The sequence below is a fragment of the Trichomycterus rosablanca genome, chromosome 15 (genome assembly GCF_030014385.1).
Source record: "Trichomycterus rosablanca isolate fTriRos1 chromosome 15, fTriRos1.hap1, whole genome shotgun sequence".
NCBI lineage: Eukaryota > Metazoa > Chordata > Actinopteri > Siluriformes > Trichomycteridae > Trichomycterus > Trichomycterus rosablanca.
Window position 1 is genome coordinate 31,726,909 of NC_086002.1, and position 25,962 is coordinate 31,752,870.

General features: G+C 44.4%; 2 protein-coding genes across 4 annotated transcripts; one reads left to right on the forward strand and one right to left on the reverse strand.

The window, feature by feature from the left end:
• Positions 1-743: 743 nt before the first annotated feature.
• On the forward strand, positions 744-16,328 carry triobpa (TRIO and F-actin binding protein a). 3 transcript variants are annotated; one of them, XM_063010501.1, is made up of 13 exons: positions 744-782; positions 1,138-1,226; positions 2,921-2,953; positions 3,179-3,247; positions 6,822-6,911; positions 7,106-7,215; positions 7,364-7,736; positions 8,735-8,963; positions 9,373-9,454; positions 10,320-10,482; positions 15,405-15,518; positions 15,816-15,902; positions 15,985-16,328. In XM_063010501.1, the coding sequence occupies exons 2-13, from the start codon at positions 1,221-1,223 to the stop codon at positions 16,132-16,134; spliced, it is 1,506 nt and encodes a 501-aa protein (XP_062866571.1). In that variant the 5' UTR covers positions 744-782; positions 1,138-1,220; the 3' UTR covers positions 16,135-16,328. The 3 variants fall into 3 exon arrangements, with proteins under 3 accessions (XP_062866571.1, XP_062866569.1, XP_062866568.1); XM_063010499.1 differs by lacking the exons at positions 744-782; positions 1,138-1,226 and adding an exon at positions 1,279-1,311; XM_063010498.1 differs by lacking the exons at positions 744-782; positions 1,138-1,226 and adding an exon at positions 2,273-2,323 and having other exon boundaries at positions 2,897-2,953.
• Positions 16,329-22,617: 6,289 nt separating this feature from the next.
• smdt1b (single-pass membrane protein with aspartate-rich tail 1b) lies at positions 22,618-24,038 on the reverse strand. The gene is made up of 3 exons (XM_063009755.1): positions 23,859-24,038; positions 22,918-23,058; positions 22,618-22,833 (listed from the first exon to the last, which is right to left on the reverse strand). Exons 1-2 carry the CDS (start codon positions 23,997-23,999, stop codon positions 22,927-22,929), a joined length of 273 nt encoding a protein of 90 aa, XP_062865825.1. The 5' UTR covers positions 24,000-24,038; the 3' UTR covers positions 22,618-22,833; positions 22,918-22,926.
• Positions 24,039-25,962: the final 1,924 nt, after the last annotated feature.

A 25,962-nucleotide genomic window follows, 5' to 3' on the forward strand; every position in this document is an offset into this window, starting at 1 on the left:
CAAGAAATAGGTCCAGAAGGTCTAGATATAAGATGGAAGTCGATGATAAATGTTACCAAAACGGCCACAGCAGCCACAACAGTCGTAAAAGCAGGGGTAACACTGGGTGCAACAGCAGAGACTTCTCACCACCGGGTGGCCACTTATCACGCAAGGGAAGCAGTCATGTGAGTGGGTATAACAGTCGACGCTCCCCCACGAATCTTGCTTCCCCTAAGCCGTCCAACTCCGTCACCCCATCGAGAAAACAGCCGCCGCCCATGAGCCAAGGTGAAGCCAAAAAACCAGACGCCCAGAGCACCGAGAGAAGCAGGAGCACCATTCGACGTGGGCTGGAGGCATTATTACTCTCCGAAAACACAAGATCCACTAGCCAGCCGCCGTTGCCGGAGATGACGATAGAGGACTATGTGGTTATCGCCGATATTCCTAGAGTCAATCTGTATCCCAACGAAGAGGATGCAGTCGTGATGAGGAGGAGGCCGCAGAGTCGTAGCCCGCACAGAGACGACCAAAACAGGTCAGATGATTCGTACGTTTCTGAGACTTGCCTTGCCTCACTCAGGTCCATGTAATTTTTTAACATTCGAATGTCCCCTACCTTTATCAGCTACACGGACGGACAAGAAGGCTACGACGACTACAAGGAGCCGGAGGAACGCGGCAGAGGGAGGGAGAGAGGCCGAGACCGGCGAGAACGAGAGAGAAAACGGTACAACAAGGATACGGAAGGGTCATCTGACACCAATAGCACCGTCTCAGGACGTACGCAGGTTTCACAGGTATGCTAGTTTTGTTTTGGATTGGTGCGTTGGAATCTTAGATGTTAGATAGATGTTCCAGAAATTGTGTGGTATGTTGGTGCAGTTGGCGGAAATTTCCCCCTGCTGTCATGGCTTTCAGAGTTTGGGACCTGGTAGTGAGTGTTTTAACCATCAGCTAACCATTTTTACACCGTATTAGCTTATGTAATGCTTCTCGCTGAGCCGTTGCTCCTTGTAGGCGTTTCCAAATTGCTGGAATGATGACATACAGCAGTACCACACTAAATCTTACGTCTCTACGCCTTTAACCCAGTGAAAATGTCGTATTATATATATTTTATTTATTATATAATAAATATATGAACTGTGCTAGTGTGTTTCTCGTGGTCGTAGAGGTCCAGAGAAGAAACGAAGGCGTCAGATAGACATGAGGGCGTACCGGCTGACCGGACTCGGATGCAGGTAACCGTTACCTTCGTCACACACACACACACACACACACACACTACAGGTATCCAGTTTCCAGTCAGCAATGAGCTATACACAGGTAAGGGGGTTTCAGAAAGTAGAAAATTACCACAACTTTTACTACAATTAGCATAATGGAGACATTTTGATTACAAATTTGTACATTTGTGTACATTTATGGTATATAGGCTAACAGCTACTCGTGTGTAAGAAACTGACTAAGCAAGTCACGTGATTCTGTGCGGCCGGGCTTCAAACCGCAGGCTGAAATGCTATCCGGGTTGCCAGATATGAAATTCCCCGTCTACATTATAATCATTAAAAACTATTAAAAAATTCATTTTCGCTTACCATTTACCCTGACCAGGGTCGCAGTGAGTCTTTAAAACACTAGACTCAAAGCAGGAGCATTAATCTATACACTAACCCTACAGCTTAACACACCCATGGTACCCAGTCTGCATGTTTTGGGAGATACTGGTACAAAACTGGAATACCCATTATGTCATTTTAAACATGGTTTTGGTTGGTGGACTATTCTCGGTCCAGCAGTGACAGTGAGGTGTTTAAAAACTCCATCCACTCATACCAGCACAACACACACTAACACACCACTGAGAATGATCCACCACCTAAATAATACCTGCTCTGTGGTGGTCCTGTGGGGGTCCTGACCATTGAAGAACAGCATGATAGGGGTCTAACAAAGCATGCAGATAAACAGATGGACTACAGTCAGTAGTTGTAGAACTACAAAGTGCTTCTAAATGGTAAGTGGAGCTGATAAAAGTGCAGTTTACTCATACTTATTACATGAATACCTGGCAACCCTGACCGTTAGTCAGAATGTGGATTCATTTGTTATACCTCAGAAACGATAAAATGTCGTTTGTTAGTGTGTTTTACCTCACAAAATAACACCATTTTATTAATTTATTCACTTTATTCGACGTTAATAGTGAATAAAAAGACTTTAAATGCAGAAATGTGGGCTGATATTTTACCACAGATATTGTGCTGACAGTTTTAACAACTTTTTTTCTGTCTTCCTGTTTCATGCCACCGGCCGGCTGTGTGGTTCAAACATGACGGTAAGTCATTTCATACAGAAATAACATTTAATATAGAAATAAAAGCACTATAATCGAGTTATGAAGGTGTGTGAAGGTGAACTGTGGTGAATTGCGAAGTGGGCGTGGCTAATTCGACAGGTGCTTTCACCTGGTCAGGGTTGCAGGGTCACCAGTACCACCCAGAGCACTGGCGCAGGGTAGGATCATACGCTGGACGTTCACATACTTACACCTAGTTCCAGTTAAGAGTCACCAATCCACCTTTTGCATGTTTATGAGAGGTGGAAAGAAACTAATATGCCAGTTTTACCCTGCTTTATCATGGTCAGGGTCTCTGTGTGTCCGGTCCCCCCCCCCCTCAGACACAGCCGTACGTGTCTGTGTGTAGACCTTACCGGTCGATAGGACCGCTGAGGATTCGAACCCTGGATCGCAGAGGTAAGGAGGTGTCATAATAGACCTTAAATAAAAAGCATCGTAACACCCCACAAGCCTCACGGCACGAAGGGTCCGGGTTCGATTCCCTTTTCTGATAAAACGGCTCCAGTATTCGTTTGATTCTAACGTTTATTATATGATTTTCGTTCACAGCTCGACTCCCTGGACTTTAAAAAGGGCTGGATGTTCATGCTGGAAGACACCGCAGAAGTAAGGACTATTTTTTTGGTCCAAATGTAGTCATATCCAATTACAATACAGCTGTAGTCCTTCCTTCCAGGCCGAGGAGGGCTATAATGAACACACGTCACCTTAGACGCGTGTATAGTAGCGATCGGTTCTTTTCACCTGCACCAGGCGGGTTCATACGGAGGTCCGTATAGCGCACGGAGAGTCACGCACGTGTATCTGTGTTGTATGTGTATCTGCTTTCAGTGGAGGAAGTTCTGGTTCGTGCTGAACAGCTCCGGATTGAGATACTACACCCACCTCGAAGACGAGGAGGTGAGCTCCATCTGAAGGCATGACCTAGTTCGGCCGCCTGATTCCACCGTCTGACCAAAAGTATTCGGACACCTGACCGCAATCTTGTCGAGTGGCTTCTCACAGGACTTTAAAGCATGCCTGTAGGAGTTTGTGCCCATGCAGTCAGCAGATGACAGTCATGCTGGAACAGCAAAAGGGCCTTCCCTAAACTGTTGCTGCACATAAATTCAGAGATTAGAAGGGGTGTCCCAATACTTTTGTTCATATAGTGTATATTTTGTGAATTAATTTTAAATGAAGCTTTTGTTAATTATATACACACATATACAGTATATACGCTCATATATATTTATACACACACACACACACACGTATATGTACACGTGTATATATACGCTCATATATATTTATACACACATATATATATATATATACACACACACACGTATACACTCATATATATTTACACACAACTCTCAAATGACCTGAAAACAAAGATTGTTTAACATCATGGTTTAGGGGAAGGATACAAAAAGCTATCTCAGAGATTTCAGCTGTCAGTTTCCCCTGTGAGGAACATAGTGAGGAAATGGAAGACCACAGGCACAGTTCAAGTTAAGGCCCGAAGTGGCAGGCCAAGAAAAATCTCAGATAGGCAGAGGCGAAGGATGGTGAGAACAGTCATAGTCAACCCACAGACCAGCTCCAAAGACCTACAACATCATCTTGCTGCAGATGGTGTCACTGTGCATCGTTCAACTATTCAGCGCACTTTGCACAAGGAGAGGCTGTATGGGAGAGTAATGCAGAAGAAGCCTTTTCTGTGCACATGCCACAAACAGAGTCGCTTGAGTTATGCTAAAGCACATTTGGACAAGCCAGCTTCATTTTGGAATAAGGTGCTGTGGACTGATGAAACTAAAATTGAGTTATTTGGACATAACAAGGGGCGGTATGCATGGCGTAAAAAGAACACAGCATTCCAAGACAAACACTTGCTACCCACAGTAAAATTTGGTGGCGGTTCCATCATGCTGTGGGGCTGTGTGGCCAGTGCAGGTACTGGGAATCTTGTTAAAGTTGAGGGTCGCATGGATTCCAGTCAATAAGACCAATGTTCAAGAATCGGTGACAAAGTTGAAGTTGCGCCGGGGCTGGATACTTCAACAAGACAACGACCCTAAACACTGCTCAAAATCCACTAAGGCATTCATGCAGAGGAACAAGTACAACGTTCTGGAATGGCCATCTCAGTCTCCAGACCTGAATATTATTGAAAATCTGTGGTGTGATTTAAAGCGGGCTGTCCATGCTCGGAAACCATCAAACCTGACTGAACTGGAGATGTGTTGTAAAGAAGAATGGTCCAAAATACCTTCAACCAGAATCCAGACTCTCATTGGAAGCTATAGGAAGCGTTTAGAGGCTGTTATTTCTGCAAAAGGAGGATCTACTAAATATTGATGTAATTTTTCTGTTGGGGTGCCCAAAATTATGCACCTGCCTAATTTTGTTTAAATAATTATTGCACACTTTCTGTAAATCCTTTAAACTTCATTTCACTTCTCAAATATCACTGTGTTCGTCTGCTATATGATATATTTAACTGAAATTGCTGATCCGAACAACCAATGATTTATAAAGGAAAATCATGAAAAATATCAGGGGTGCCCAAACTTTTACATACCACTGTATTTATACACACGTGTATATATACGCTCATATATATTTATACACACATATATATATACAGTGTATCACAAAAGTGAGTACACCCCTCACATTTCTGCAGATATTTAAGTATATCTTTTCATGGGACAACACTGACAAAATGACACTTTGACACAATGAAAAGTAGTCTGTGTGCAGCTTATATAACAGTGTAAATTTATTCTTCCCTCAAAATAACTCAATATACAGCCATTAATGTCTAAACCATCGGCAACAAAAGTGAGTACACCCCTAAGAGACTACACCCCTAAATGTCCAAATTGAGCACTGCTTGTCATTTTCCCTCCAAAATGTCATGTGACTCGTTAGTGTTACTAGGTCTCAGGTGTGCATAGGGAGCAGGTGTGTTCAATTTAGTAGTACAGCTCTCACACTCTCTCATACTGGTCACTGAAAGTTCCAACATGGCACCTCATGGCAAAGAACTCTCTGAGGATCTTAAAAGACGAATTGTTGTGCTACATGAAGATGGCCAAGGCTACAAGAAGATTGCCAACACCCTGAAACTGAGCTGCAGCACAGTGGCCAAGATCATCCAGTGTTTTAAAAGAGCAGGGTCCACTCAGAACAGACCTCGCGTCGGTCGTCCAAAGAAGCTGAGTGCACGTGCTCAGCGTCACATCCAACTGCTGTCTTTGAAAGATAGGCGCAGGAGTGCTGTCAGCATTGCTGCAGAGATTGAAAAGGTGGGGGGTCAGCCTGTCAGTGCTCAGACCATACGCCGCACACTACATCAAATTGGTCTGCATGGCTGTCACCCCAGAAGGAAGCCTCTTCTGAAGTCTCTACACAAGAAAGCCCGCAAACAGTTTGCTGAAGACATGTCAACAAAGGACATGGATTACTGGAACCATGTCCTATGGTCTGATGAGACCAAGATTAATTTGTTTGGTTCAGATGGTCTCAAGCATGTGTGGCGGCAATCAGGTGAGGAGTACAAAGATAAGTGTGTCATGCCTACAGTCAAGCATGGTGGTGGGAATGCCATGGTCTGGGGCTGCATGAGTGCAGCAGGTGTTGGGGAGTTACATCTCATTGAGGGACACATGAACTCCAATATGTACTGTGAAATACTGAAGCAGAGCATGATCCCCTCCCTCCGGAAACTGGGTCGCAGGGCAGTGTTCCAGCATGATAATGACCCCAAACACACCTCTAAGACGACCACTGCTTTATTGAAGAGGCTGAGGGTAAAGGTGATGGACTGGCCAAGCATGTCTCCAGACCTAAACCCAATAGAACATCTTTGGGGCATCCTCAAGCGGAAGGTGGAGGAGCGCAAAGTCTCGATTATCCGCCAGCTCCGTGATGTCGTCATGGAGGAGTGGAAAAGCATTCCAGTGGCAACCTGTGAAGCTCTGGTAAACTCCATGCCCAGGAGAGTTAAGGCAGTTCTGGGAAATAATGGTGGCCACACAAAATATTGACACTTCAGGAACTTTCACTAAGGGGTGTACTCACTTTTGTTGCCGGTGGTTTAGACATTAATGGCTGTATATTGAGTTATTTTGAGGGAAGAATAAATTTACACTGTTATATAAGCTGCACACAGACTACTTTTCATTGTGTCAAAGTGTCATTTTGTCAGTGTTGTCCCATGAAAAGATATACTTAAATATCTGCAGAAATGTGAGGGGTGTACTCACTTTTGTGATACACTGTACATATATATACATACACACATATACTGTATATATACTGTATATATACACACACAGTATATATATATATATATATATATAAACATACACGTATACACATATATAAACACATATATACACATACTCATATGTATACACACACAAATATGTAAACACACACACACACATACATATATATTAATAATATTTATATTTAATAGAGGGACGAACCGGACGGCGAGATCGATATTCGCCGCGGTCTGAAGGTCGTGGAGTTCGAAGCAGATATGAACTACGGTCTTCAGATTCAGGTAAGAGACCCCGGGTCTGTCTGAAAACCTGGTGACCCGCCCTGCTCCCCACTGCCTACCTGATCAGCTGCTTCAGTGGAGAGGATTCTAATAAGACATGGAACTCATGAGGCAGATTATTTAGACTCATTTACGCCAGCTAACGTCTAATTTAGACGTGCCTACATGAAATTTGCAGTTTGTGTGACGTACAGATGCCGGACGCCGAGATCACTTTGTCAGCCGTGACCTCCCGCGTCAGGAAGAACTGGATCGAGTCTCTGCGGAGCTGCATCAGAGCCGCCGAGTCACCTGACATCATACAGTAGGTTATTCACACACTAATTCATTCATGATACTGGTCAGGAACACGGTGGGTCTGATCAATTGGGTGAAAGGCGGGAAACACCCGGACAGGTTGCCACGTCTTTGGACTTGTGGGAGGAAACCTAACGTCTGTTCCTCTTTCTCAGACAACCGTCCAGCTCTTTACACCCAGTCCGAGTCAATTCAGGGTCGGAGGTCATCACCCCACGTCGAGACGTGCCGGCCGCGATGCCGTCTTCCGATCGGCGGGAAGCGGGCGTGGGCATAGACCAGGAGCAGGAAAGGCGATTCGGGGACAGGACCAAGTGGTTCCGGGAAGGACTCGAGGACAGAGAGAGCGACAGCCCGTGGAGCAGATTGGAGCTGAAAAAGGGCGTGGCCGTGCAGATCCACGAGGCCGAGGCCGACATCGAGGTGAAGTGGAAGGATTTAGAGAAGATTCCTATCGGGGAAATGAGGCCGCTGTCTCCGATCGGCTCGCAGGCTCCAGCGGAATCCGGCGAAGTGCTGCAGACCGAGGTAGCCACGCCCACAGAGGCGTATTTGTTTGTTTTATTATTATTATTATTATTATTTTAATTCAAACTAAACAATAGTACAATAGAAACATACATAAGAGATCAAATGTTAAGAAATCACTGGTAAACAAATAGGTAAATGAAAAATAAATAAATAAATAAATAAAGTAAAATAATACAAAAATGGAAAATAAAAAAAAGATAAAATTAAATTATAAAATTAAATAAAGTAAAATAATAAAAATGAGAAAAAAGATAAAATAAAATGAAAAAAATAAATGGGAAAAAATAAAAAAGAAAGAATAAAATTTATAAATAATAATAAATAAATAAAATAAAATAATAAAAAAAATAAATGGAAAAATAAATAAAGATAGGATAAAATTAAAAAATATAATAAATAAATAAAATAACAAAAACTAAATAGAAAAAATTAATATTAATAAAAAAAGATAAAATAAAAAAATAAATGGAAAAAATTAGAAGTAAAAAAATAAAAAAGATAAAATTAATAAATTAATAAATTAATAAAAAATAAATGGGAAAAAAACTAAAAATAGTAAAGAGAAAATAAATTAATAATAAAATAAAATAAATAATAAAAAATAAATGGAAAAAATAAAAATTATTAAAAAGATAAAGAAATTAATAAATAAAATAAAAAAGATTAAATAAAAAATGAATGGAAAAAATAAAAATAAAATTAGATAATAAAATAATGAAAAAGTAAATGGGAAAAAATATAAATAAAAAAGATAAAATAAAGTTTTATTAATAAATACATTAAAATAATAAAAAAAATAAGTGGTAGCAAAATAAATAAAAATAAAAAAGATAAAATTAAATAAAATTTTTAATTAAAATTATAAAGTAAAAAATAAGCACACCACCTAGCACATCAGCGCTGAGATTTTGAGCACCCCGGTTAGAATCTTGGCTCTGCTACCAGACGGCATCATTCCAGCTGAGCTACCTTTTGTCCTATACACTTATTTTTAGGTGTCGTCTTCGAGGCAGCAGGTCGAGGAGCTGCGCGAGGGACGGATCGAACCCGGGGCTCCGGGTCAGTGCGGGCCGGGCTCGCGCTGCGCCTCCAGGCTGGAGCAGATGGAGAGAGAGCACAGGGAGAAACTCCAGGAGATGGAGAGAGAGCAGGAGAGAGAGAGGAGAGAGATGGAGAGACGGAGAGATCAGATGCTGAAGGAGGAGGCGCAGCATGCAGCAGGAGGTAAACACGTCATAAGTATGTGGACACCCCCAACACAGAGCCCAGATAGCAACTCAACTCAACACTTTTGAGGTCTGTGTGTGTATGTGTGTGTATAAATGTGTGTGTATGTGTGTGTGTATGTGTGTGTATATATTTGTGTTGAAATGTTTCGGTGGGAATTTGTGCCCACTCAAACAGGACAGCCAGTAAGGTCAGGCACTGATGTTGGAACAGAGGAGAAGGCCCGGCTCACAGTCCGAGTGTAATTCATCTCAACAGTGTCGTGTTAAAAGCATATTATTATCCTACTTAGCAGGGATGTGTCAGAAAGAACTAAATTCCATTATTAGGAGGGGCGTCCACATACTTTTGGCCGTATGGTATGGTGTACTGTATGTTTTAATAAATGTTTCCTCTTATTTTGCAGCTATGGAAGCTTTGAGGAAAATCCATGGTGCAGAGATGGAGAGGCTGAGAGGCGGAGAACAGTCAGACGTCTCTGCTGTCATGTGAGTGTGCTGTAAAAAGAAAGCATGTCACAAGCTTTTGGAGTGTGTCTGTGGTCATCTGTGCCCATTCAAGGCCCTTCCCCAAACTGGTGACTCACCCTATTCATATAGTGCTTCTGTATTATTAATATCAAGACTGGTGCATGAATTTGAACCGGTCAAGCTTCTTACAGCCCTGACACACACACACACACACACACACACACACACACGTGGTATAATGAAGTCACAGCAGAAGTCCACTAACAGCTGTGTGGAAACAGAGAGCTTTATAATTACCGTTTCGTCTCGGCGAACAAAAGAGCCGCGACAAAAGAAACAAAAGCCGCGGGAGCAGCAAACAGATTCTCCATCAATCCCTCTAATCAGTCAACTAATCAATTAAGCCATTAAATCAGACATCTGTGCAACAGTCAATGAATAACTCGGCCTGTGTGTGTGTGTGTGGGGGGGGGGGGGGTTTGTGTATGTATTTGTGTATGTGTGTGTGTATCCGTGTGTGTGTGTGTGTATCTGTATGTGTGTGTATATAACTGTGTGTATGTATATATGTGTGTGTGTGTGTGTATTATATATGTATATATGTGTATTAAATAAGTGTGTATATATGTGTGTATGTATATGTCAGTATGTATGTGTGTGTATATATATATATGTGTGTGTGTGTGTGTGTATTTGTGTATATATCTGTGTGTATGAATGTATATGTGTGTATAACTATATCTGTGTATGTATGTATACAGTGTCTGTGTGTATAACTATGTTTATATCTGTGTGTGTGTGTGTGTGTGTGTGTGTGTGTGTGTGTGTGTATAACTGTATATCTGTGTGTGTGTGTGTGTGTGTGTGTGTGTGTGTGTATCAGGTCGGAGTCTCTCTCTCTGATGCAGCAGCAGTTGGACGCTCTCTCTGACCGTTACTCTCGGAGATGTTTGGAGCTGAACGAGCTGCAGGACTCGACAGGACTGAGACACTCGCAGCTCCAGGAGAGAGAGAAACAGATCCGAGTGCTGCAGAAAGAGAACCAGGTACGACGAGAGCAAGAAGGGCAGAACTTCTGAACATCATCTTCCCTTATATATACACATCAATCAGCCATAACATTAAAACCACCTCCTTGTTTCTACACTCACTGTCCATTTTATCAGCTCCACTTACCATATAGAAGCACTTTGTAGTTCTACAATTACTGACTGTAGTCCATCTGTTTCTCTACATGCTTTGTTAGCATAATACCATATATGGTATTACTATATATGTTAATACTATACATGTTATTACCATATATGGTATTACTATATAAGTTCATACCATACATGTTATTACCATATATGGCATTACTATATATGTTAATACTATACATGTCATTACCATATATGGTATTACTATACATGTCAATACTATACATGTTATTACCATATATGGTATTACTATATATGTTAATACTATACATGTCATTACCATATATGGTATTACTATACATGTCAATACTATACATGTTATTACCATATATGGTATTACTATATATGTTAATACTATACATGTCATTACCATATATGGTATTACTATACATGTCAATACTATACATGTTATTACCATATATGGTATTACTATATATGTTAATACTATACATGTCATTACCATATATGGTATTACTATACATGTCAATACTATACATGTTATTACCATATATGGTATTACTATACATGTCAATACTATACATGTTATTACCATATATGTTATTACTATACATGTCATTACCATATATGGTATTACTATACATGTTAATACCATATATGTTAATACTATACATGTCATTACCATATATGGTATTACTATACATGTCAATACTATACATGTTATTACCATATATGGTATTACTATATATGTTAATACTATACATGTCATTACCATATATGGTATTACTATACATGTCAATACTATACATGTTATTACCATATATGGTATTACTATACATGTCAATACTATACATGTTATTACCATATATGTTATTACTATACATGTCATTACCATATATGGTATTACTATACATGTCAATACTATACATGTTAATACCATACATGTTATTACTATATATGTCAATACTATACATGTCATTACCATATATGGTATTACTATACATGTTAATACCATATATGTCAATACTATACATGTCATTACCATATACAGTGTATCACAAAAGTGAGTACACCCCTCACATTTCTGCAAATATTTTATTATATCTTTTCATGGGACAACACTATAGAAATAAAACTTGGATATAACTTAGAGTAGTCAGTGTACAACTTGTATAGCAGTGTAGATTTACTGTCTTCTGAAAATAACTCAACACACAGCCATTAATGTCTAAATGGCTGGCAACATAAGTGAGTACACCCCACAGTGAACATGTCCAAATTGTGCCCAAAGTGTCAATATTTTGTGTGACCACCATTATTATCCAGCACTGCCTTAACCCTCCTGGGCATGGAATTCACCAGAGCTGCACAGGTTGCTACTGGAATCCTCTTCCACTCCTCCATGATGACATCACGGAGCTGGTGGATGTTAGACACCTTGAACTCCTCCACCTTCCACTTGAGGATGCGCCACAGGTGCTCAATTGGGTTTAGTCCATCACCTTTACCTTCAGCTTCCTCAGCAAGGCAGTTGTCATCTTGGAGGTTGTGTTTGGGGTCGTTATCCTGTTGGAAAACTGCCATGAGGCCCAGTTTTCGAAGGGAGGGGATCATGCTCTGTTTCAGAATGTCACAGTACATGTTGGAATTCATGTTTCCCTCAATGAACTGCAGCTCCCCAGTGCCAGCAACACTCATGCAGCCCAAGACCATGATGCTACCACCACCATGCTTGACTGTAGGCAAGATACAGTTGTCTTGGTACTTCTCACCAGGGCGCCGCCACACATGCTGGACACCATCTGAGCCAAACAAGTTTATCTTGGTCTCGTCAGACCACAGGGCATTCCAGTAATCCATGTTCTTGGACTGCTTGTCTTCAGCAAACTGTTTGCGGGCTTTCTTGTGCGTCAGCTTCCTTCTGGGATGACGACCATGCAGACCGAGTTGATGCAGTGTGCGGCGTATGGTCTGAGCACTGACAGGCTGACCTCCCACGTCTTCAACCTCTGCAGCAATGCTGGCAGCACTCATGTGTCTATTTTTTAAAGCCAACCTCTGGATATGACGCCGAACACGTGGACTCAACTTCTTTGGTCGACCCTGGCGAAGCCTGTTCCGAGTGGAACCTGTCCTGGAAAACCGCTGTATGACCTTGGCCACCATGCTGTAGCTCAGTTTCAGGGTGTTAGCAATCTTCTTATAGCCCAGGCCATCTTTGTGGAGAGCAACAATTCTATTTCTCACATCCTCAGAGAGTTCTTTGCCATGAGGTGCCATGTTGAATATCCAGTGGCCAGTATGAGAGAATTGTACCCAAAACACCAAATTTAACAGCCCTGCTCCCCATTTACACCTGGGACCTTGACACATGACACCAGGGAGGGACAACGACACATTTGGGCACAATTTGGACATGTTCACTGTGGGGTGTACTCACTTATGTTGCCAGCTATTTAGACATTAATGGCTGTGTGTTGAGTTATTTTCAGAAGACAGTAAATCTACACTGCTATACAAGCTGTACACTGACTACTCTAAGTTATATCCAAGTTTCATGTCTATAGTGTTGTCCCATAAAAAGATATAATGAAATATTTGCAGAAATGTGAGGGGTGTACTCACTTTTGTGATACACTGTATGTTATTACTATACATGTCAATACTATACATGTTAATACCATATATGTCAATACTATACATGTCATTACCATATATGGTATTACTATACATGTCAATACTATACATGTTATTACCATATATGTTATTACTATACATGTCAATACTATACATGTTAATACCATATATGGTATTACTATACATGTTATTACCATATATGGTATTACTATACATGTTATTACCATATATGGTGTTACTATACATGTTAATACTATACATGTTATTACCATATATGGTATTACTATATAAGTTAATACCATACATGTTATTACTATATATGTTAATACTATACATGTTATTACCATATATGGCATTACTATACATGTTAATACTATACGTGTTATTACCATATATGGCATTACTATATAAGTTAATACTATACATGTTATTACCATATATGGCATTACTATATAAGTTAATACTATACGTGTTATTACCATATATGGCATTACTATATAAGTTAATACTATACATGTTATTACCATATATGGCATTACTATATAAGTTAATACTATACGTGTTATTACCATATATGGCATTACTATATAAGTTAATACTATACGTGTTATTACCATATATGGCATTACTATACATGTTATTACCATATATGGCATTACTATATAAGTTAATACTATACGTGTTATTACCATATATGGCATTACTATATAAGTTAATACTATACATGTTATTACCATATATGGCATTACTATATAAGTTAATACTATACATGTTATTACCATATATGGCATTACTATATAAGTTAATACTATACATGTTATTACCATATATGGCATTACTATATAAGTTAATACTATACGTGTTATTACCATATATGGCATTACTATATAAGTTAATACTATACATGTTATTACCATATATGGCATTACTATATAAGTTAATACTATACATGTTATTACCATATATGGCATTACTATATAAGTTAATACTATACGTGTTATTACCATATATGGCATTACTATATAAGTTAATACTATACATGTTATTACCATATATGGCATTACTATATAAGTTAATACTATACGTGTTATTACCATATATGGCATTACTATATAAGTTAATACTATACATGTTATTACCATATATGGTATTACTATGTAAGTTAATACTATACATGTTATTACCATATATGGCATTACTATAATAGTTAATACTATATGTGTTATTACCATATATGGTATTACTATATAAGTTAATACTATACGTGTTATTACCATATATGGCATTACTATATAAGTTAATACTGTATGTGTTATTACCATATATGGTATTACTATATAAGTTAATACTATACATGTTATTACCATATATGGCATTACTATATAAGTTAATACTATACGTGTTATTACCATATATGGCATTACTATATAAGTTAATACTGTACGTGTTATTACCATATATGGTATTACTATATAAGTTAATACTATACGTGTTATTACCATATATGGCATTACTATATAAGTTAATACTGTACGTGTTATTACCATATATGGCATTACTATATAAGTTAATACTATACGTGTTATTACCATATATGGTATTACTATATAAGTTAATACTATACGTGTTATTACCATATATGGCATTACTATATAAGTTAATACTGTACGTGTTATTACCATATATGGTATTACTATATAAGTTAATACTATACGTGTTATTACCATATATGGCATTACTATATAAGTTAATACTGTACGTGTTATTACCATATATGGCATTACTATATAAGTTAATACTATACGTGTTATTACCATATATGGCATTACTATATAAGTTAATACTGTACGTGTTATTACCATATATGGTATTACTATATAAGTTAATACTATACGTGTTATTACCATATATGGCATTACTATATAAGTTAATACTATACGTGTTATTACCATATATGGCATTACTATATAAGTTAATACTGTACGTGTTATTACCATATATGGCATTACTATATAAGTTAATACTATACGTGTTATTACCATATATGGCATTACTATATAGGTTAATACTGTACGTGTTATTACCATATATGGCATTACTATATAAGTTAATACTATACATGGTCATATGTAGTTTGAAAGAAGGCATGTAAGTCGTTCTCACTGTTTGAACAGGAACTGCAGGCGTATCTGACCGAGGAGATGGCTGCCATGCGGTCCTTCCTCACGGGTCAAAGTTCAGGCGACGTGCCACCGGGCAGTGACCAACACAGCACCTCGGAGATACAGGTACGGGTTCATCTGGTGAGGCCATTTTTGACTTCTGGCTGTTTTCCAAAACTACACAGTTTTTGTAAGATGCTGCCATCTAGTGGTGGACGCTATATAGCCAAAAGTATGTGTTCGTCAGGCACTGTGAAGATATGAAGGCCTGGCTAGCCGTCAGCATCCTAATTATTCTCAGAAGTGTTCAGCCTGTGCAGCCCACTGGAGGTTTTTCTTGTATACAATTGTATACGCCGGGTAACAATGGATCAGAAATTGGTAAACCGAGGTAAACGTTGGTCTTTGTTCGTGTGCCCGTAGTTGATGCTGAGAGCAAAGGAGAACGAGGTCGAGTACCTACGCAGGGAGATCGGCTGTCTCAGGAGCGAAGTCCAGTCTTTAACCCAGGTAACGACCGACCCACACAGCTGTTCATGCAAGACAGATGTTTCCACGACACCTGAATCTTCTATTCCCGCTGTGCGTGCAGGAGAAGGAGGAGCTGAGCGAGCGCTATAAGGAGGTCTACGTGGAGCTGTGTGAGGTAAAGGGACTCGGTAAGAGAGAGGTCGGCACCCTGAAGGAACACCTGAGACTGGCCAACGCCGCGCTGGACGAGGAACGGCGGCACGGCAAATAAAAGCCGCCGAGAACCGGTCTCGCTCTGGACTGAACTGCTCGCTGAGGACGTGACCGGATACTTTAGAATGAGGTTTACAGGACAGAGTCAGTCTGTGTCATAATATGTGGACACACTTGAATGGTGGGAACATTTTCAAATGAGTCAGATTGCTCTTTTCACCCAATCCGGTTGTGCCCAATTGGGGCGGGGTCTTCTGAGGGCCAATTGCTCCTTTCCATTTCATCTACCAGGGGCGGGGTCTCTCGAGGGCTTTAATCTACCAGGGGCGGGGTCTCTCGAGGGCTTTAATCTACCAGGGGCGGGGTCTCTCGAGGGCTTTAATCTACCAGGGGCGGAGTCTCTCGAGGGCTTTAATCTACCAGGGGCGGGGTCTCTCGAGGGCTTTCATCTACCAGGGGCGGGGTCTCTCGAGGGCTGACCGCTTGTTTTCATCTACCAGGGGCGGGGTCTCTCGTGGGCTTTAATCTACCAGGGGCGGGGTCTCTCGAGGGCTGACCGCTTGTTTTCATCTACCAGGGGCGGGGTCTCTCGTGGGCTTTCAGCGGCCAGGGGCGGAGTCTCTCGAGGGCTTTAATCTACCAGGGGCGGGGTCTCTCGAGGGCTTTAATCTACCAGGGGCGGGGTCTCTCGAGGGCCGACCGATTGTTTTCATCTACCAGGGGTGGAGTCTGTCAAGGGGCGGGGTCTCTCCAGGGCTTTAATCTACCAGGGGCGGGGTCTCTCGAGGGCTGACCGCTTGTTTTCATCTACCAGGGGCGGGGTCTCTCGTGGGCTTTAATCTACCAGGGGCGGGGTCTCTCGAGGGCTTTGATCTACCAGGGGCGGGGTCTCTCGTGGGCTTTAATCTACCAGGGGCGGAGTCTCTCGTGGGCTTTAATCTACCAGGGGCGGGGTCTCTCGAGGGCTTTAATCTACCAGGGGCGGAGTCTCTCGAGGGCTTTAATCTACCAGGGGCGGGGTCTCTCGAGGGCTTTGATCTACCAGGGGCGGAGTCTCTCGTGGGCTTTAATCTACCAGGGGCGGGGTCTCTCGAGGGCTTTCATCTACCAGGGGCGGGGTCTCTCGAGGGCTTTAATCTACCAGGGGCGGGGTCTCTCGAGGGCTTTCAGCGGCCAGGGGCGAAGTCTCTCGTGGGCTTTAATCTACCAGGGGCGGGGTCTCTCGTGGGCTTTCAGCGGCCAGGGGCGGAGTCTCTCGAGGGCTTTAATCTACCAGGGGCGGGGTCTCTCGAGGGCTTTAATCTACCAGGGGCGGGGTCTCTCGAGGGCCGACAGCTTGTTTTCATCTACCAGGGGTGGAGTCTGTCAAGGGGCGGGGTCTCTCCAGGGCTTTAATCTACCAGGGGCGGGGTCTCTCGAGGGCTGACCGCTTGTTTTCATCTACCAGGGGCGGGGTCTCTCGTGGGCTTTAATCTACCAGGGGCGGGGTCTCTCGAGGGCTTTGATCTACCAGGGGCGGGGTCTCTCGTGGGCTTTGATCTACCAGGGGCGGGGTCTCTCGAGGGCTTTGATCTGCCAGTGGCGTGGTCTCTCGAGGGCTTTAATCTACCAGGGGCGGAGTCTCTCGTGGGCTTTAATCTACCAGGGGCGGGGTCTCTCGAGGGCTTTGATCTGCCAGTGGCGTGGTCTCTCGAGGGCTTTAATCTACCAGGGGCGGAGTCTCTCGTGGGCTTTAATCTACCAGGGGCGGGGTCTCTCGAGGGCTTTAATCTACCAGGGGCGGGGTCTCTCGTGGGCTTTGATCTGCCAGTGGCGGGGTCTCTCGAGGGCTTTAATCTACCAGGGGCGGAGTCTCTCGTGGGCTTTAATCTACCAGGGGCGGGGTCTCTCGTGGGCTTTAATCTACCAGGGGCGGGGTCTCTCGAGGGCTTTAATCTACCAGGGGCGGAGTCTCTCGTGGGCTTTAATCTACCAGGGGCGGGGTCTCTCGTGGGCTTTAATCTACCAGGGGCGGGGTCTCTCGAGGGCTTTAATCTACCAGGGGCGGGGTCTCTCGAGGGCTTTGATCTGCCAGTGGCGGGGTCTCTCGAGGGCTTTAATCTACCAGGGGCGGAGTCTCTCGTGGGCTTTAATCTACCAGGGGCGGGGTCTCTCGTGGGCTTTAATCTACCAGGGGCGGGGTCTCTCGAGGGCTTTAATCTACCAGGGGCGGGGTCTCTCGTGGGCTTTAATCTACCAGGGGCGGGGTCTCTCGAGGGCTTTAATCTACCAGGGGCGGGGTCTCTCGTGGGCTTTAATCTACCAGGGGCGGAGTCTCTCGTGGGCTTTAATCTACCAGAGGCGGAGTCTCTCGTGGGCTTTCATCTACCAGGGGCGGGGTCTCTCGTGGGCTTTAATCTACCAGGGGCGGAGTCTCTCGTAGGCTTTAATCTACCAGGGGCGGGGTCTCTCGTGGGCTTTAATCTACCAGGGGCGGAGTCTCTCGTGGGCTTTAATCTACCAGGGGCGGAGTCTCTCGTGGGCTTTAATCTACCAGGGGCGGGGTCTCTCGAGGGCTTTAATCTACCAGGGGCGGGGTCTCTCGAGGGCTTTAATCTACCAGGGGTGGTGTCCCTCAAGGGGCGGAGTCTCTCGAGGGGCGGGGTCTCTCGAGGGCTTTAATCTACCAGGGGCGGAGTCTCTCGTGGGCTTTAATCTACCAGAGGCGGAGAGACCCCGCATTGGCCAGGGGCGGGGTCTCTCGTGGGCTTTAATCTACCAGGGGCGGGGTCTCTCGAGGGCTTTAATCTACCAGGGGCGGGGTCTCTCGAGGGCTTTAATCTACCAGGGGCGGAGTCTCTCGTGGGCTTTAATCTACCAGGGGCGGAGTCTCTCGTGGGCTTTAATCTACCAGGGGCGGAGTCTCTCGTGGGCTTTAATCTACCAGGGGCGGGGTCTCTCGAGGGCTTTAATCTACCAGGGGCGGAGTCTCTCGTGGGCTTTAATCTACCAGGGGCGGGGTCTCTCGAGGGCTTTAATCTACCAGGGGCGGGGTCTCTCGAGGGCTTTAATCTACCAGGGGCGGAGTCTCTCGTGGGCTTTAATCTACCAGGGGCGGGGTCTCTCGAGGGCTTTAATCTACCAGGGGCGGAGTCTCTCGTGGGCTTTAATCTACCAGGGGCGGGGTCTCTCGAGGGCTTTAATCTACCAGGGGCGGGGTCTCTCGAGGGCTTTAATCTACCAGGGGCGGAGTCTCTCGTGGGCTTTAATCTACCAGGGGCGGGGTCTCTCGAGGGCTTTAATCTACCAGGGGCGGGGTCTCTCGAGGGCTTTAATCTACCAGGGGTGGTGTCCCTCAAGGGGCGGAGTCTCTCGAGGGGCGGGGTCTCTCGAGGGCTTTAATCTACCAGGGGCGGAGTCTCTCGTGGGCTTTAATCTACCAGGGGCGGGGTCTCTCGAGGGCTTTAATCTACCAGGGGCGGGGTCTCTCGAGGGCTTTAATCTACCAGGGGCGGGGTCTCTCGTGGGCTTTAATCTACCAGGGGCGGAGTCTCTCGTGGGCTTTAATCTACCAGGGGCGGAGTCTCTCGTGGGCTTTAATCTACCAGGGGCGGGGTCTCTCGAGGGCTTTAATCTACCAGGGGCGGGGTCTCTCGAGGGCCGACCGATTGTTTTCATCTACCAGGGGTGGAGTCTGTCAAGGGGCGGGGTCTCTCCAGGGCTTTAATCTACCAGGGGCGGGGTCTCTCGAGGGCTGACCGCTTGTTTTCATCTACCAGGGGCGGGGTCTCTCGTGGGCTTTAATCTACCAGGGGCGGGGTCTCTCGAGGGCTTTAATCTACCAGGGGCGGGGTCTCTCGAGGGCTTTCAGCGGCCAGGGGCGAAGTCTCTCGTGGGCTTTAATCTACCAGGGGCGGGGTCTCTCGTGGGCTTTCAGCGGCCAGGGGCGGAGTCTCTCGAGGGCTTTAATCTACCAGGGGCGGGGTCTCTCGAGGGCTTTAATCTACCAGGGGCGGGGTCTCTCGAGGGCTGACCGCTTGTTTTCATCTACCAGGGGCGGGGTCTCTCGTGGGCTTTAATCTACCAGGGGCGGGGTCTCTCGTGGGCTTTCAGCGGCCAGGGGCGGAGTCTCTCGAGGGCTTTAATCTACCAGGGGCGGGGTCTCTCGAGGGCTTTAATCTACCAGGGGCGGGGTCTCTCGAGGGCCGACAGCTTGTTTTCATCTACCAGGGGTGGAGTCTGTCAAGGGGCGGGGTCTCTCCAGGGCTTTAATCTACCAGGGGCGGGGTCTCTCGAGGGCTTTAATCTACCAGGGGTGGTGTCCCTCAAGGGGCGGAGTCTCTCGAGGGGCGGGGTCTCTCGAGGGCTTTAATCTACCAGGGGCGGAGTCTCTCGTGGGCTTTAATCTACCAGGGGCGGGGTCTCTCGAGGGCTTTAATCTACCAGGGGCGGGGTCTCTCGAGGGCTTTAATCTACCAGGGGCGGGGTCTCTCGAGGGCTTTAATCTACCAGGGGCGGGGTCTCTCGAGGGCTTTAATCTACCAGGGGCGGGGTCTCTCGAGGGCCGACCGATTGTTTTCATCTACCAGGGGTGGAGTCTGTCAAGGGGCGGGGTCTCTCCAGGGCTTTAATCTACCAGGGGCGGGGTCTCTCGAGGGCTGACCGCTTGTTTTCATCTACCAGGGGCGGGGTCTCTCGTGGGCTTTAATCTACCAGGGGCGGGGTCTCTCGAGGGCTTTGATCTACCAGGGGCGGGGTCTCTCGTGGGCTTTAATCTACCAGGGGCGGAGTCTCTCGTGGGCTTTAATCTACCAGGGGCGGGGTCTCTCGAGGGCTTTAATCTACCAGGGGCGGAGTCTCTCGAGGGCTTTAATCTACCAGGGGCGGGGTCTCTCGAGGGCTTTAATCTACCAGGGGCGGAGTCTCTCGAGGGCTTTAATCTACCAGGGGCGGGGTCTCTCGAGGGCTTTGATCTACCAGGGGCGGAGTCTCTCGTGGGCTTTAATCTACCAGGGGCGGGGTCTCTCGAGGGCTTTCATCTACCAGGGGCGGAGGCTTTAATCTACCAGGGGCGGGGTCTCTCGAGGGCTGACCGCTTGTTTTCATCTACCAGGGGCGGGGTCTCTCGTGGGCTTTAATCTACCAGGGGCGGGGTCTCTCGTGGGCTTTCAGCGGCCAGGGGCGGAGTCTCTCGAGGGCTTTAATCTACCAGGGGCGGGGTCTCTCGAGGGCTTTAATCTACCAGGGGCGGAGTCTCTCGTGGGCTTTAATCTACCAGGGGCGGAGTCTCTCGTGGGCTTTAATCTACCAGGGGCGGGGTCTCTCGTGGGCTTTCAGCGGCCAGGGGCGGAGTCTCTCGAGGGCTTTAATCTACCAGGGGCGGGGTCTCTCGAGGGCTTTAATCTACCAGGGGCGGAGTCTCTCGTGGGCTTTAATCTACCAGGGGCGGAGTCTCTCGTGGGCTTTAATCTACCAGGGGCGGGGTCTCTCGAGGGCTTTAATCTACCAGGGGCGGAGTCTCTCGTGGGCTTTAATCTACCAGGGGCGGGGTCTCTCGAGGGCTTTAATCTACCAGGGGCGGAGTCTCTCGTGGGCTTTAATCTACCAGGGGCGGGGTCTCTCGAGGGCTTTAATCTACCAGGGGCGGGGTCTCTCGAGGGCTTTAATCTACCAGGGGCGGGGTCTCTCGAGGGCTTTTATCAACCAGGGGCGGAGTCTCTCGTGGGCTTTAATCTACCAGGGGCGGAGTCTCTCGTGGGCTTTAATCTACCAGGGGCGGAGTCTCTCGTGGGCTTTAATCTACCAGGGGCGGGGTCTCTCGTGGGCTTTAATCTACCAGGGGCGGAGTCTCTCGAGGGCTTTAATCTACCAGGGGCGGAGTCTCTCGTGGGCTTTAATCTACCAGGGGCGGGGTCTCTCGTGGGCTTTAATCTACCAGGGGCGGAGTCTCTCGAGGGCTTTGATCTACCAGGGGCGGAGTCTCTCGTGGGCTTTAATCTACCAGGGGCGGGGTCTCTCGAGGGCTTTGATCTACCAGGGGCGGAGTCTCTCGTGGGCTTTAATCTACCAGGGGCGGGGTCTCTCGAGGGCTTTGATCTACCAGGGGCGGAGTCTCTCGAGGGCTTTAATCTACCAGGGGCGGGGTCTCTCGTGGGCTTTAATCTACCAGGGGCGGAGTCTCTCGTGGGCTTTAATCTACCAGGGGCGGGGTCTCTCGAGGGCTTTCATCTACCAGGGGCGGTGTCCCTCAAGGGGCGGAGTCTCTCGAGGGGCGGAGTCTCTCGAGGGGCGGAGTCTCTCGAGGGCTGATCGCTTCTTTTAATTTCATCTGAAGGATGAGGGGGCTCACAGAGCGCGGTACTACCATCCGTGATGGTCCGCCCCCCCGTGCAGGCACCTCGACTCGGCCATCGTCCCTCCCCCCACAGACACACAATGCGTCTGTGTAGGCACCCGGCCGGCTGATAGCACAGCCCTGAACCATAAAGCGTGAGATCTCAGCACTAGTCCAACTACTCTTGAAGTCAACACTTGATAATCGTAATAAAAATGATGGACAGCCGACGGTTCAAGGTTTTATTGCATCGTAACAAACACACACACACGTCTTATGATACAACCTTACGATCTTAAGTATGTGAATAATCAACGTTAAATTATCTGGTGATAAAATTCAGCTTTGGTTTGAGACGCCGGGCGGAATGTCCGAGTGTAAACAGGATCCGACGGAATCGAACGTTATCGCGTCGCTTCCTTCTGGCGTCGTCCTCCAATCACCCTGAAATCAGCAACCAGAAAACCATCACACGAACAATCGAGTATTTACATTTATTACACTGGTCTTAAACCTACGGTTACTGACCGCTCGCTTTCAGTCGTCGTCGTCGTCGGGGACGAAGATGTCGTGCTCCTCCAGGACGGCGGCGAAGTTCTTGCTGATGAGCGTCCCCAGGTAGAGGAACGGGACCACGATCGCCGTCATCCACACCAACCCGAACGGAGTCTGCGGAGGGGGCACAGAGAGACTCGGAACTCAGACCTGGGCCGTTCCCGCTTCTCATTGTAACACCAAGTTCTCCACAACAGTCCCAGTTTCTTATGTGGCCTGGACCTGGACCTAATATCTAATATTACACTGCCGTCATGACTCCTGGTGATAATCTAAGTGTTCCAGCTTGCTGTTTCAGCAGAAAATTGACCTGAATATCAAATAATATGACTTTATTTTATTCATTCACATGTTGTTTCATGTAATAAAAGCTGCTTTTGTAAGCTGTATATACACAAGTGTCCACTGCGCATGCGTGAACAGCCAATCGTCTCTTCTGTTCTACTTAGCACCTTAATGTAATTTCAATACATAAAGGTATTTAAAAACAATATAACTATACATTTAAAAGAGTAAATATTAATAATCATGTGACATTTAACTATACCTTTTAAGATAAGTTTATTATATTAGTACAAGAGGTTCGAATCTCATCGACTATCAATATCACAATATGACATAAATAAATCGCCCAACTGCACATTAAAGCATTTAAATATAAACTCGTGTCTCACTGCTGTGATATTTGTGTGTAAAACAAATTTAAAAGTCAAATTTAAAGCGACGATTATAGGTTTGTTTTCCTGACACGTCCCTAACTCGTTCAACCACTGTGTAACAAATAACCCGCGCTGATTGGTCCGATGAGCTGTCGCTCAAAGCATTCCTGCTTTCCCATTGGCTCGCGTTTACCCACTCGACTAGCCCCACCCCTTAGCCACACACACAGCCACATTCCGGTGAATAAAACTCACTTTCTCAGGTTTCGGCAGGATGGCGCCCGATGTTGAAGTCACCGCGTTTCGACTCGGCGCCGCTGCGTTCACGTTCCGTGAGTTTAACCCGACAGTCCGGGTGAGGAGAGTCCGAAATAAGCTTCCCGTTCCGAGCGCCATGTTCCTGTCACCGCGGTCTAAGGTTAGGGAGGGAGCTGTTCGATTCATGAGTTAAAGAATCGAATCCCAATATGATTCCCAATTCAGGCGTTGAAAATAGACTAAAAGAATCGGAACTGCGGGAGTCGACTCTGACTCTTTTCGAATACCATTCTGACTCCCATTTCAGGCGTTGAAAATAAATGAATAGAATCGGAACTGATGGAGTCGATGTTCTGAATTAATCAAATCGATTCTTCAAGGTTGCCATCCGAATCAGAATCGGCTCCTGGTGTTAGGAGTGGGTGCTGATTGTGTCGATTCTATGAGTGGCCGCCATACAGTGACCCTGTGGCGAGCTTTAGCATGTTCTCCTCATGTCAAGGAGTGTTTTTTTCAATTTAATTCCAACTTCCAGAAAATACAGAAGGTGAACTGGCAGTAGTAGCTTAGTGGTAAGTCAGTCAGTAAGTAGGTAACAAAGTAATTTAGTAAGTAAGTCCCTGAGTAGGTAAGTAAGTCCGTAAGTAAGTAATTCAGTCAGTAAGTAAGAAGTCAGTCAGTAAGTAAGAAAGTTTGTAAGTAAGAAGTAGGTCAGTAAGTAAGTAATTCAGTTAGTAAGAAAGTAATTAAGTCAGTAAGTAAGAAGTCAGTCAGTAAGTAAGAAAGTTTGTAAGTAAGAAGTAAGTCAGTAAGTAAGTAATTCAGTTAGTAAGAAAGTAATTAAGTCAGTAAGTAAGAAGTCAGTCAGTAAGTAAGAAAGTTTGTAAGTAAGAAGTAAGTCAGTAAGTAGGTAATTCAGTTAGTAAGAAAGTAATTAAGTCAGTAAGTAAGAAGTCAGTCAGTAAGTAAGAAAGTTTGTAAGTAAGAAGTAAGTCAGTAAGTAAGTAATTCAGTTAGTAAGAAAGTAATTAAGTCAGTAAGTAAGAAGTCAGTAAGTAAGAAAGTTTGTAAGTAAGAAGTAAGTCAGTAAGTAAGTAATTCAGTTAGTAAGAAGTCAGTCAGTAAGTAAGAAAGTTTGTAAGTAAGAAGTAAGTCAGTAAGTAGGTAATTCAGTTAGTAAGAAAGTAATTAAGTCAGTAAGTAAGAAAGTTTGTAAGTAAGAAGTAAGTCAGTAAGTAAGTAATTCAGTTAGTAAGAAGTCAGTCAGTAAGTAAGAAAGTTTGTAAGTAAGAAGTAAGTCAGTAAGTAGGTAATTCAGTTAGTAAGAAAGTAATTAAGTCAGTAAGTAAGAAGTCAGTCAGTAAGTAAGAAAGTTTGTAAGTAAGAAGTAAGTCAGTAAGTAAGTAATTCAGTTAGTAAGAAAGTAATTAAGTCAGTAAGTAAGAAGTCAGTCAGTAAGTAAGAAAGTTTGTAAGTAAGAAGTAAGTCAGTAAGTAAGTAATTCAGTTAGTAAGAAAGTAATTAAGTCAGTAAGTAAGAAGTCAGTCAGTAAGTAAGAAAGTTTGTAAGTAAGAAGTAAGTCAGTAAGTAAGTAATTCAGTTAGTAAGAAAGTAATTAAGTCAGTAAGTAAGAAGTCAGTCAGTAAGTAAGAAAGTTTGTAAGTAAGAAGTAAGTCAGTAAGTAAGTAATTCAGTTAGTAAGAAAGTAATTAAGTCAGTAAGTAAGAAGTCAGTCAGTAAGTAAGAAAGTTTGTAAGTAAGAAGTAAGTCAGTAAGTAAGTAATTCAGTTAGTAAGAAAGTAATTAAGTCAGTAAGTAAGAAGTCAGTCAGTAAGTAAGAAAGTTTGTAAGTAAGAAGTAAGTCAGTAAGTAAGTAATTCAGTTAGTAAGAAAGTAATTAAGTCAGTAAGTAAGAAGTCAGTCAGTAAGTAAGAAAGTTTGTAAGTAAGAAGTAAGTCAGTAAGTAAGTAATTCAGTTAGTAAGAAAGTAATTAAGTCAGTAAGTAAGAAGTCAGTCAGTAAGTAAGAAAGTTTGTAAGTAAGAAGTAAGTCAGTAAGTAAGTAATTCAGTTAGTAAGAAAGTAATTAAGTCAGTAAGTAA